General features: G+C 37.7%; 1 protein-coding gene across 7 annotated transcripts in view; it reads left to right on the top strand.

Moving 5' to 3' along the window:
- Window positions 1–12,902, top strand: part of FNIP2 (folliculin interacting protein 2) — a 64,564-nt gene extending 51,662 nt beyond the window's left edge. For all 7 annotated transcript variants that reach the window (XM_064417504.1, XM_064417499.1, XM_064417502.1 and 4 more), the window contains 5 exons: window positions 88–1,402; window positions 2,183–2,339; window positions 4,030–4,230; window positions 7,664–7,779; window positions 9,039–12,902. In XM_064417504.1, coding sequence (XP_064273574.1) covers window positions 88–1,402; window positions 2,183–2,339; window positions 4,030–4,230; window positions 7,664–7,779; window positions 9,039–9,117 — 1,868 coding nt within the window. In that variant the 3' untranslated portion in view covers window positions 9,118–12,902. The remainder of the gene's footprint in view (window positions 1–87; window positions 1,403–2,182; window positions 2,340–4,029; window positions 4,231–7,663; window positions 7,780–9,038) is intronic.

Genomic DNA, 12,902 nt, shown 5'->3' on the forward strand with positions numbered 1-12,902 from the left:
TGCTGTTTCAAAATGTGTTGAATTTGAACAGTATGAGTTATATTACAATGCAACATAAACCTGTGAAGTTTCTGCTTTCCTGTGTAGGTGATCTCTACGGTGCCATAGGCTCTCCAGTGAGACTGACTCGGACTGTGATTGTTGGAAAGCGCAAGGAGCTGGTGCAGCGCTTGCTCTATGTTCTAACTTACTTCATCCGGTGCTCTGAGCTGCAGGAGAATCAGCTGACGTGGAGTGACAAAGCTGGGGAAGGAGAGCAGGTGCTAAATGGAAGCAAGATCACAACTGCACTAGAAAAGGGAGAGGTAGAAGAATCTGATTATGTGGTTGTCACTGTTAAAAATGACCCTGCTCTTGTGCCTCCAATCCTACCTCCAAAGAATGATGGAAGTAAGAACAGTACTGCAGAGGGGGTGCATGAACCAGAAAGCACTCAGGCTGTCCCAGTCTCATCAAGAGAAAAGAGGGAAGCAATAGAGAAGACCAGTCAGACCTCTGAAACATCTGTTGACTGTCTAACTGGCAGTTCCTGTAAAGGAACAGCTGATGGTAGGAAAAGAACTGTCACTGATACAGGAATCATATCCTGCCACTCTGAAGAATCATCTAAATTAGAGGATGTAATGGATACAAAGAAGAACAAGAACCAGAATGAGAGAAAAGTGGAGAAGCAGTTTTCTAGTAGGTCATCTGCTGTACCTTGTCCTGAAAGGTCTGGCCACAGGAGTTCACACTTAGAAAAGGTCACATTTCAGATTGGAAGTTCAGCATCACCAGAGTCAGACTTAGAAACTCATAGAAGAGAAATGGAAGAAAATCTGAAGGCATTAATTAAAAATGCAGAGGTGATACATTGTGCCTCAAGTTCCACAAATCTGACTGTGGATGCTTCTCAGAATCAAGGAGACAGTTGTGAAGCTGCCTTTATACCCATCAGTAGACATAATGTTTGTCATGCACAAATCCCACCGTGTGAGGAGAAGGAAAGTATACTTAACCAACATATGGAAAGTAAAGGAACTGAAGTGAATTTAATTAACTCAATATCTAGTGAACTGCTTTTACCCACAGATAACATAGAAACTGTAAAATTGCCAAACATGAAAGAAAATAGAACTTTATGCTCTGGCAATTTGGAGAGCTATTCTTCTGACTGCGTAGAAGCAGATTCTGCTGTCAAACAGGATTCCTCTAAAGTAGGTGCTAAAGATGTCCCCTATGGGGATTCTGGAAGGAAAACTTCCTTCAGAGTTGAAGGGGACATTCCAAGGAATGAGAGTTCAGACAGTGCTCTTGGAGCTAGTGATGAAGAAGGTGATTGTTGTATCCCTGATGAAGTGCATCGTGATAATATCAGCAAACGGCTTGAAGAATTTGCAGAAGTGGAACTTCCTTTGCCAAGGTAAAGAAGTCTGATTAATTTAGAACTAAATGGAATCAAAAGCTGTAGCTACTTTGGAGTTGTTTAAAGTTTCAAGTCTGAAATCTGAGAACTTGACTAAGTTCCTTGCAAACAAATCGGTAGTAGACAGTGATGTAATTAGAATTCTTATAAGTAGATTTGGCATAAAGGAAACAGAGACAGAACAGGTTTAATAAAGTTTTGTTACAAAGGTATACTTCAAATGCCTAAAAATGTGATCAAACTTTTTATGTAAACTGACTGAAATATTTAATATAGATAGAACATCTGAGAACAAGCAAAACTTTGCTTAGAAAGATAACTGTCCAGATTTGACATTTTTATAAGTCAAATACAGATTTGGAATAAACATGGACAGGCTATTTGAAAGTTTTTGAGCATTCCAGATGCACATGGAGTTTGATGGTGCTTAAGGTCAGTTTCTAAACTTACCTTAAGCATGGCAGTTGAAGAAAACTCAAATTTAGCAAAACTGTAAGCTGCAGAACATGGAGCTCATTTATCCCACAAACTCCAGTGCATATAAATTTGCTTATTTCCAAGTCTGAAGAAATCAATATGTTGTTAAATTTCAGCTTTTGAAATTCTTGTTTTAAAGGGCATCAGTAGATGTTTACTGGTGTGAACATTTATGTGTACTTGTAGTACAACTGTTGATTAATATTTGCAGTAGAAGGAGACATGACTTTGCATTAATGTAAAATCTAAATGCAGTTTGTCAAGCACGAGTCTTACCGGCTTTGTATTTCTGTATTTCAGGTCAAATACCATCAGCAGTCAATGTGTGAAAAACTTTGGAAGATCACTTCTGGGTGGTTACTGTCATACGTATATACCTGATCTAGTGCTGCATGGAATAAATAATGATGAAAAGCTCAAGCAGTGTCTGCTAGCAGATCTACTTCATGCAATGCATGTGAGTTAAAGTACTGAGTCAGAGTAATTGTGATACTGAAATCTACAGAAGCAGGTTATTTTAGCAGATTATGTTTTTTACTTACCTGTTCTGAACAGCCACACCTGCCATGTCTTCCTTTTTGAAAATGTAAACCCTTAATTTACTATATGCAACACCTGTTCATGCATGAATCATGTGCTTTCCTTTATTACTTTTAAGGCTTCTGTTCAAAGATTAACACAAGGAAGATTGTTTGCAACTTCAAGTTACAAACTTGAAGTTTGAGCTGCTTCTCTTTTCCATCACAATAGCAGACAAAATTACCTATATTTCAGAAAAATTATATGCAAGTTGAAACATCTTATTTTGCCACTTAGCGTAGCAGGTGAGGTAAAGTCATGTTGAGGCCTGTATGATGCTAGTCTGTAGCAGAAATGACTGACTACAGAAGGTAATTGTATATAGATAAGAACTTTGCTGTGTTCTTTCTCTACTGTAAGTACTCCTAAATTATAAAATTTATGACTAAGCTTTCACTGCAATAACTGTGTTTTTTGTCAGCAGCTTCTCTCTGTAGCAATTAAGAATCCTCCTGCTGGCATGACTTCATGTACTGTCCAGAGCAGGGATGTGTATGTCTGTCTGTTCCTTAAGGAACATCAGAGTGGTCTGGTGTGAAAGTGTGGCTCTTCTTTGGTGGATGACAAAGTGGGCCATGAGCCTGAGCAGCTCTTGCTGCAAGGAGAGCCAGTGCTTTCCTGGGGTGCATAGCAAGAGCATTCCAGCGGGTCAAGGGAGGCGAACCTGCCCCTCTACTCAGCCTTAGTGAGGTTACATCTGGATTGCTGGGTCCACTCCTGGGTTCCACAGGTCAAGAAGGATGAGGAGCTACTGGAGAGAGTCCAGTGGAAAGCCCCAGAGAGCATTAGGGATCTGGAACATCTCTCTTCTCAGAGGATGCTCGACTGAGAGGGCATCTCATTCATGCATATAAATATCCTAAAGGCAGGTGTCAAGAGAATGGTGCTCAGCAACGGGACACAGTGCAATGGCCATAAACTCAAACACAAGAAGTTCCACCTCAGCTTCTGAGGAAGAAATTCTTTATGCTGAGGGTGGCAGAGCACTGGAACCAGCTGCCCAGTAGTCTTCTGGGAAGTCTCCCTCTCTAGAGACATTCAAAACCCACCTGGAGTTGTTCCTGTGTCACCTGCTCTAGGGGACACTGCCTTGGCAAGGAGCTGGATTAGAGGATCTCCACAGGTCCCCTCCAACCCTAGCTGTTCTTTTATACCCTTCTTGATTGTGCATAATAAAATCCCTCACATATTTCTGAAATATTGAATGTACTTTCACCATCACTGGATCAGTGTAATTACTTTTTCATTTTGAAAGAAACTAATCTCTTCAGGGTAGGGGGAATACATGAAGAAAAATAAAATTGAGTAGTGACTTTCGGGCACTAATGAAAATTAGATGTTTCAATCAAATTGGCAGATGCAGTGCTGCTGAATGCTGAATGTAAATCTTGTTGCTGAAGTTGGTATTCCTTGTCATTTTTTGATACCTTTGGTTCCATAATGGACAAAACCATGCATTGGATCACTTTCTTATTTGCTACATCAGTGTGAATAAAAGTAGAACCTCAAACTGAACTGTGTAAATGTATATGAAAGTATCACATAATTGTATTTTGTTTCTGTTGCAGCATCCAGTGCTAGATGAGCCCATAGCGGAAGCTGTCTGCATTATTGCAGACACAGATAAATGGAATGTACAAGTAGCTACAAGCCAGAGGAAGATGATGGACAGTGTGAAGTTAGGCAAGGATGTTCTGGTTTCGAGTCAAGTATCCAGTCTGTTGCAGTCTATTTTACAGCTTTACAAACTGAACGTCCCAGCTGACTTTGTAAGTATTTCTTTATTGAAGGCTGAAGCTAATGGAAGTTGTTTAGCTCAGATAGCAAACATGGAGTTCTGTACACTGTGTTGCAATATCAGTGAACTAATGCCTGATATAATGCAGAGCTGTTACAACATGTTGGAAAGAATCCATGCTACAGTCCAGTAATGGATACCAAATCCCGGTTCTGGCAAAAAACTTCCTGTTCTTGAGGTTTCTATCCAACCCCATGTAGTAGATGTCTCTTCCTCAGTCCAGCTAACTGTGCCTGTTTGTTTACTTGACCCTTCTGCTTTATGCATATTTTAGCAAGTGCTGTCTTGGGTAGCTTTGCAGATGGCTCCATAGGATTGATAGGATGAGACACCTGGGAATGGGTGGGTTGCAGCAGAGAAAGGGAGTATGCAACATGACAAAGTAACAATCTCACAGCATCCTTTCCTGTCCTCCTTTGTAGTGGAGTTCATCAGAGCAAATCTGTAATGCTGGTTTTGGTGATTACAACAAAGTGACCCGCAAGTCTGACTGCAATAACTGTAATTCAATTTTTAGCACATAATTATTAGTGAGGTGAGATGGAGTGTTTTTTCAGTAGTCACCCCTTTTCTAATAAACAGAATTGATTTGTCCTTCAGCAGATAGCCTTGAGAAATTCTGTAGGAATCCTGTGCAATAACAGTGCCAGCAGATGGAAGAGGAAGATAGAGCTAAACACTAATAGCTTTAAATAGTATTGGTTGGCACTGTTTTGAGTTAAATTGGTGGTATTGATTAAACTAAGTTCTTCAAGTCAAATGCTAGGCAAAATATGTGGGTACATTTTTGAGTGTTTTCTCTGGATTCTTCTGGGCATTGAAAAATATGCAACTGTGGTTGAAATTGTATCTTAACACTAGCACCGTCACACCTAAAATCCTGGCATTTTTAAACTGAGTAGTTGATTTTGCAACACAAGCGTTCTTTCTAGTGTTTTCTTAGGATTTGTGTATGCAGCTTCCATATGGCTTGTGTGGTTTGGGAGGTGTCTGGAGGCAGAATGATTTTCAGGTGTTTTTATTTCCTTTTTCTCACAAAAAGGAACTGTGAAGTGACAGTGCTAGTTGTTTGTAAATTTTTCATCATTTGTGTTAGAAATACTTTGATCCTTCTGTCAGGAGATTTTGGAACTCTGCTAAAACAACATCAGTGCATGGAAGCTAAGTGTTCCTAAACTCTAGGAGAAGTGTGACATTTTAGTAGTAGTATTTCTGTTGATTTAAATTTGGATAGAAACATATGTATTGATGTACTCATCAATCAGAGATGACCACAGTGCAGTATGTTTGAAGCTTCCTTTAGGAGTGTGTATCTCTTTACATGCAGTTACTGTTCTGATGAGTAGGTATTTTTGGGGTTTTGTGGTACCAACAGAAAACAACCCAATTTGAGACCAGATAAAGGGCAAGTGGTGATACTTTTGTTGTACCACTTCAGACTGATGCAGAGAGCTTTGCAGTATGCCCTGGTGAAAGTGCTGATTGCAACTGCTGCATTTCAGCAATATGTCAAAAGTTTTACCTTTAAGCTCAGTTTAAGCTGCTTCTCTATTTTTAGAAGTTACTTGACTTTTCTTCCATTTGGTCAATGAGAAAAACTGCAGAGGAAGCTAATATATTTATAAAAAAAAAAAAATACTTGTGGTCACTGAACCAGATGGGTTAATGTGCCGAGCTTGTGGGCAGAAATGTCTTTTGATTCTTTGCTGGTATGCAGAAGGAATAGATCATATGATGTAAACAACCTTCTTTTAAAATAATGTGGGATTCTTCCTTACTTGCTCTCTCATAACTTTAAAACAAAATAATCCAGAATCCTCAACACAAATACTGGAATTGAAACAGATTGAACTGCTACTTTGTGAATCAGCTGCATGCCCCCCTGAACCACTGAGAAAGTGCTCATAGGCTTATTGCATGAGGGTTGCCTGTCATGGAAAAGATAAGGGTGCTTGCTTTCCTTTTGGCCAGAATCAGAAGTGTTATGATGGTAATGACTTGAGTGAAAAATTTGCTTGAAGCAAATCTATGAAACTATTGTCAAAAACCTTCTGCCTTTCCTCCACTGGTGGCAGTGATTTTACTCTACTGCCATGTTGCATATTTTTTAAAATGCCTCTATTTTCCATTATTAAGATTCAATATTAGCTCATTGAAAGAATAATTAAACATCTTGCTCCAGATGATCAGAAAAATACATATTAGGCTACCTACAAGCCTGACTATTTTTTTTCTCATTAGATTTTTAATTAACAAAGCTTGTCTCACCAGGTCTCACTTCTAATACTTAGGGTTTTCATTCAGCTCCAGCACATGGGATGATGGCCTGAAGCTATTTGGTGCTACTGTTTCTAATTGCTGTCTGATTATATGTTTGATAATGTGACGTTCTGTATGTGCTTCCTGCTTTCATCTCCTGATTTCAGAGAGCTGACCTAATTTAACTTTTTTGAAGTGGTTATCCCTATGAAAAGAAGGAATATATCAAATTGAATGTACCTTTGTCCTACAACAAAATACCTGATAAGACTTCCTACCTACTCAGCTTGTGAAGACATGCTGCCTGCTGACCTTGTCTTGCCAGAATAACCTCTCTCTCTCTCTCCTTGAAGCCAAGGTTCATCTGCTCTCTTGTAGCTGGTATATGAGAAATTGCCATGAATCACATGACTGTATTTAGAAATAATATGCATTTCTAGCATTCCACTGCTGGAAGAAAAGCGGAGTGATTAGACTGATGTTTGAACTTGAACTATTACTTTTGGCAGTCAGCATCAAATGTTTAAGCAATTTTAAACTAGTAATACTTAGGAATTATGAAAACAAATGCCTAAAATGGATTTGTAACTTAGTTGCTACAGAAAAGCAGTCAGTAAAAGGGTTCTAATTCTGTGACCAAGAGGGTACCGGTGTCTTCCACGTCCTGAGTCTTAGTTTCTTGAATGGCACTAGGGCCTTAGAGCTAGAATTATCATTTTAGAAACTGTTGTCTAAACCAAGTATTTCAGAAAAATAGTACTGACTTATAACAAAGACATCTTCACCCAAGAATTTTGCCTTAATTTTTAGTAAAATATCTGGAGTGGTTTTGAACCTCATTAAAACTGTTGAAGTTGGCAGAAATGCAGTGATGTGAGTGGAAATGGAGGTGCAGTTTGTGCAACAAACTTGCTGCCCAGGAGAGTGGAATGCCCCAGTCCTATGAGGGGTTTCCTCCTTGTGGGGTGGTGTAACTTTTTAATGTTTATGGCAGAATTTTAATAAATCCAGTTGCCTCATCTAGATTTTGGAGTGGAGGCTTAGTTTATCTTCTAAGATAGAAGGTAAAGTGATGTGCTTACATTTCTGTAATATTTGCATGCGATTGCAAAAGCTGTTCTGAGGTTTGTGGTCTGTGTTTACAGTGCATAATGCATCTTGAGGATAGACTGCAAGAGATGTATCTCAAAAGCAAAATGCTTTCAGAATATCTGCGAGGACATACAAGAGTGCATGTAAAAGAACTAGGAATTGTATTGGGGTGAGTATTGCAGGTTATCAGTCTTAAGCAATGGCAAAAGCTGGGGCAGTTATTTTTCCTTTTCATCTGAGTATTGACAGCTTGTTCTCATAAGCATTTGCTTCATATTTAACACTTCTCTTTCATGTGCCTAATAAGTTGCAAAAATGGGTTCTACTGAGCTATCTCAAAATGAGGAGACATACAGCAACAACAAAATACTTGTCACTTTTAAATCTTCAGAATTAAGAGAATTTTAAATTAAGAGAAGTTTGAATTTTGGTCATTAGGAAGTTATCTAAGTATTCATACACAATCCCTTCTGCTGTGATCTCCTTAATAAGAACTTCATCCTGAAAAGTACTTCCAAATTTTTGGAATGAAAAGGGTGCATTTGAATCTTAAGGAACAAGAGGGTCTCAAAAATCAGGTGTAGAAAAATGAACAGGTGTCCTGTTTAGCAGCTGTCTTCTAATAAGAGTATTTGATTGGCATATAACCTTTAGGGATCTGCCTGCTGACAGCAGAAAAAGGGAAAGAAGTAAATACACTTTCTCAAGTTGTTTTTTAGCACTGTAGAATAAATTTAATTTATCTTTTTCTAGACTGTTCAAGATCTCATGCTCAGAAATATAGCTGTAAATAGCGAAACAGTGAAATAAGCACTTTTCTCTGTGTGTGTGTCCATGTTAAATATATATAAGTATGTACACACATCCTGGCCTCTGAGCAGCTTCGCCTTTGGAAATAATGGGAAACTGACCATTGTACTTGCAAGATGTTCCTTGAACTGTTATTGCATAATAATTAATAATTTCAGCTTTTGGTCATTTTTTTTGTAAGAAAGTGCTACTATGTAGTGAGCTGAGTTATATTCAAAACCTGAAATGCACAATCTTCCATAAGCTGATACCAAGTACTTTGTTAAACTGGGCTTATTGGTGTCTGCTCACCGGTAACACTACAAGCTGAGGCTTAGAGTTTAGCAAATACATAAAAGATCTTTTATTTAAACTACAAAAGATTATATAGCACAGAATGTAATACTGCTTGCTGTCTTTTGATTTAAGTGCTAACATGCTTCCTGGTTTTAAGCATTATTTACCTACCTTTACTGGTAGTACATGATTATTGACAGTAAATAATAATTAAAAATGAACTTAGTAATAGCAACACCCTTCCAGTTTCTTTCAAGTGGATGAAAAGTATCATCTTGTATTTCTCTTGTGAAAGTGACTGTATATTATTTTAAAGGCTCTCTCTTTTTTTTTGATTTCTAGGATTGAATCCAATGACTTGCCTTTGTTGGCTGCTATAGCAAGTACTCATTCCCCATATGTTGCTCAAATACTCTTATAAATTAAATTCTCAGGATAGTCATTCCCTTAAAGTACAGTTACGAAAATGGGAATGTTGAATGAAGAACAGAGGTGCCAAACACTGGTAAAGGGGAGCACTGATGAAAGCAGGTGATGACTGTACATTCTGCCACCTTCCGATTCTGATTTCAACCGGATGTTTTATCGGAGGACTTCAGTTTACATAACACAAAAGGCATTCAGGTTTTTCTTACAATCTCACTTCTGACTTAAATCAAGAGACTGCATCCTTGCATTTTATTTTTATTCAAAGGACAAATGTTAACACTATATGGCAGACTGGGTGCTGCCACCCAAAACGCTGCTCAAAACCATGAAGTACCAGTTAAAAGAACAAGCGGGTTAGAATGGATTTCGTAATACTATGCTTGTGAGTGTGGTGTGGTGTATGTTTCTTTGCTGGGGAGGAGGAGGAGTAGCTGTTAACTCTGTATATAGCGTTCCTAATACAAAAGTGTATTTGGTGGGACGTGATTTTCTTGCAGAACATTCGTGTGGTTTTGTATAGTAGAAGTGATGGGCTCAGAACAAGGAACTTGGATTCAGCAGCCAGATGTCATGTGGGAATGGAGGTGTATGTGAGGTGGATGTGACTTTTCCCTTTAAGGACAAGAGGTTGAGAGCTGTGGCTGCTTCTGTTTTAATGAGGAGGCATTCAAATGGGCCCATGGCTACAAGTGGAATGGAATGGACTTCTGGGAGAGGGATTTTGTGGGAAAGCCTTATGGAACTTCTGCTACAAGTTTACATTTGTTGCTGATGCAACTTCAGTAACTGTTGATTTGCTGTATGACTGTGGTCCTGGGAACTAAACTTGTCTTGGTGTCATCAAATATTGCTATCTCCAAGGAGTATGAATTTGAAAATCTTCTGAACGATGCCAGTGCTGTGAGCATGTGTCCATGTGCACATACACCAAACAATTGGCACAAACTGAAGACAATCGTATTGGGGAAACACAAGACATCAAACAACCCCCACCAAACCTTTAGTCAAAAGTATTACTTTTTTCCAGCTATGAGTTGTCACTCTGAGTAGAAATAAAAGAGGAATATTGTTTGAAGTAAAATGACATGTGGGGGCAAACCCCAATATTTGATATTACTCTGAATGTTTGCAATTACCCTTTTTGATTCTACAGAAATCTTGAACTATCATCCAGGTGCCTTTCCTTACTAGGTTAACTACTCTGATACCAGAAACTACTTCTCCACTAGTTGATACTGGCCTTTGGTGTTTCTAGAAAGCAAAATAAAATTTTGTACTTCACTGTTTTCACGTGGTTGATTAAAATGAATGTAAAAAATACTTATTTTGCATAAAGCACTGTTAAGCTGGATATGAAACTATGGACCAGACTGAGGCGAGAACAAAGGATCAAAACATTCTTAAATGGAAAACTCAATGTTGGACCATTCCGTTGTGAGCCACTGTGAATACAGTGTCTGAAATTGTCATCTTGCAAGCAAATTTCTGGCAACACAATTGCTTGAAAATAGTGAATTCTAATAAGAAACTCCGGGTCACCAGTCATGAGTTCTCCTTGTTGGTGGTTACAGATTTTTAACACTGAAGGGACACACTTTTATTAAAAGTGTTTTTATTTCCTACTATCTTGATGTTTGGACTTTTCTACAGTAAACTTTCAATTATTTGAAATAATGAAATGTGCTTATTGTGAATTGTTTAAATGTGATGGGGTCTTGATTAACCTTGTGTTGCTTTTTGAGGGAAATAGGTAGACTGGCCTACTGTGAAAAGAGGTTGTTTCCACGTGGAGGGATACTTAATATTCTGATACAACACTTCTAAAGCTGTTCCTTCTATGCTGGTTTTCTGACCTGACATTCCAAATATTTCTTTTATTGCATTTTCATATTTCTCCTTAGTATTCTGTCTAAAAAGGCTAAAATGTTTCAATGGTTCAGGGTTTTTTCTCCTGCTTTATAGCTAAGCAAACTTTTCATATCTTTGGTCTGTGAATTCTATCTGCTGGAAAGTAAATTTACCTCTGCATATGGCTTTTAGCAGATATCACTTTCTGTTTCACAAGGTTAAAACAAGGAATGAACCATAGAGCAAGTCACATATTCCTAAACTACCCTCTTGATGGAGAATGTGTGTGTGCATGTGTAAGACTATGAAACTGCTTCTCTGAGTGTATATAGAAATCCTCATGTACTTTCTCTATTTCATGTCACTCTTAAATAGTAGCTGACGTCATTAAAAGTCAGTCCAGCTCTTTTAAAGTGAGGTTTTTATCTGAGCAGACTCTTGACAGTTCTTCAAAGAAATATATGCTAACTTAAAGATGTGCTTTTGTTGTCACAGGGTTTACTAAAGAGGACAGAGATCTGCAGACATTCACTGATTTCAAGATTAATACCATAATCAATAATAGACATGATTTTACCACATCAACTGTTTAAAAAAAAAAAGAAAATCTGCCTTTGGGCAAGATATCAGTTAACTTTGTGGTGGCATGTGAGCCGATGGTCAAAAGCACTTGAATTTTCTTCAGCCCAGGCTAAAACTTTATAATTCTTGCTGCTTTCTCTAACATTTTGCTGCTCTTCAGAAATTACACATTGTAAACAATCACAGTTTTAGTTTTGGGGGAAAGAAAATTCAAAATGAAAGCTCTTTATTACCTTTAAAAGGCTTTAGACTAATGAAAGCTAATTACATATATCCCCTCCACCAAATGTACTACCTCAGTTGACAGGATTCCACTTTCTAGGGCTTTTTTTTGACTCGAAGTCTTTAACTTGTTTTTGGTAGCATCTTGATGTTTATGTAAATTGGTGTGGCATGACAGGGCAGTAAGTATTTACAGATGTGTTTTTTAGACATTTTTAAGGCATGTTTCTGGTTTTATTTTAATAGGATGAAAAGTGATATGAATGTACAGCTGTGTTGAAAATGGATAATGTAGCTTAATTTTCAAATATTCCAAAGTTGTTTTTATCAGTATTATGTAGGTTTTTTGTAAACTTAAATACATATTTTCTTGGTTAGGTGGGAGTGCACAGTCTTTCCAAAATCCCACATAAATGCAGTTTACACACTGAAATTCAAAGAATGTATGCTGTTTTCAGGCAAGACTAAACATGGGGGAGGAATGAACTGCTAAATTGTAGAATTTAATTGAAATGGATTCTTTAACCCCAAACAATACCAAGATTGGAACATTTTAATTTAAGTGAGGTACACTCTGAACTAGCTATACAACTTTCTTTTGTTCCCAGAAAATCTAATAGACACTGATTCTGTAATTCACATTTCTGGTGGCATCTTCCAGAATTTTAGATTGATTTTCCCCACTCCATATTATAAGCATCTTTACTCTTAAAGTCAAAGCCTCTTTTCAGATGCATCAAATTCTTGTATAGAAGGTTTATGCAAAATGGTCACCCTTCAAGGATAACTTCTACTTCAATTAAAAGGACCCAAATAAAAATCAAGTCCGAACTACTGAATTTAGTCTAGACAATTTCCTTTTTTTTTTTTCTTTTTTAAAAATTTTTTTTGGGGGGGAGGGGGTGGGAGCTTTGAGGTCAAATGAGGTAATTTGACATACATGGCAAGTTTTCCATAGTAGAAAAATGTGTGTTGCTATTGCATGTTTGGAGAACATAGGCTTTTTTAGGAATGACTGAACACCAATGTCAAACTACGTGTTTTTTTTCTTATAGTTGTTTATGTACACTATCATTTTGGTCAATTTCTTTGCGGCATTTGGTGCAATAAACTTTCTGAAATCAA

This window comes from Passer domesticus, chromosome 4 (assembly GCF_036417665.1).
Source record: "Passer domesticus isolate bPasDom1 chromosome 4, bPasDom1.hap1, whole genome shotgun sequence".
Lineage (NCBI taxonomy): Eukaryota > Metazoa > Chordata > Aves > Passeriformes > Passeridae > Passer > Passer domesticus.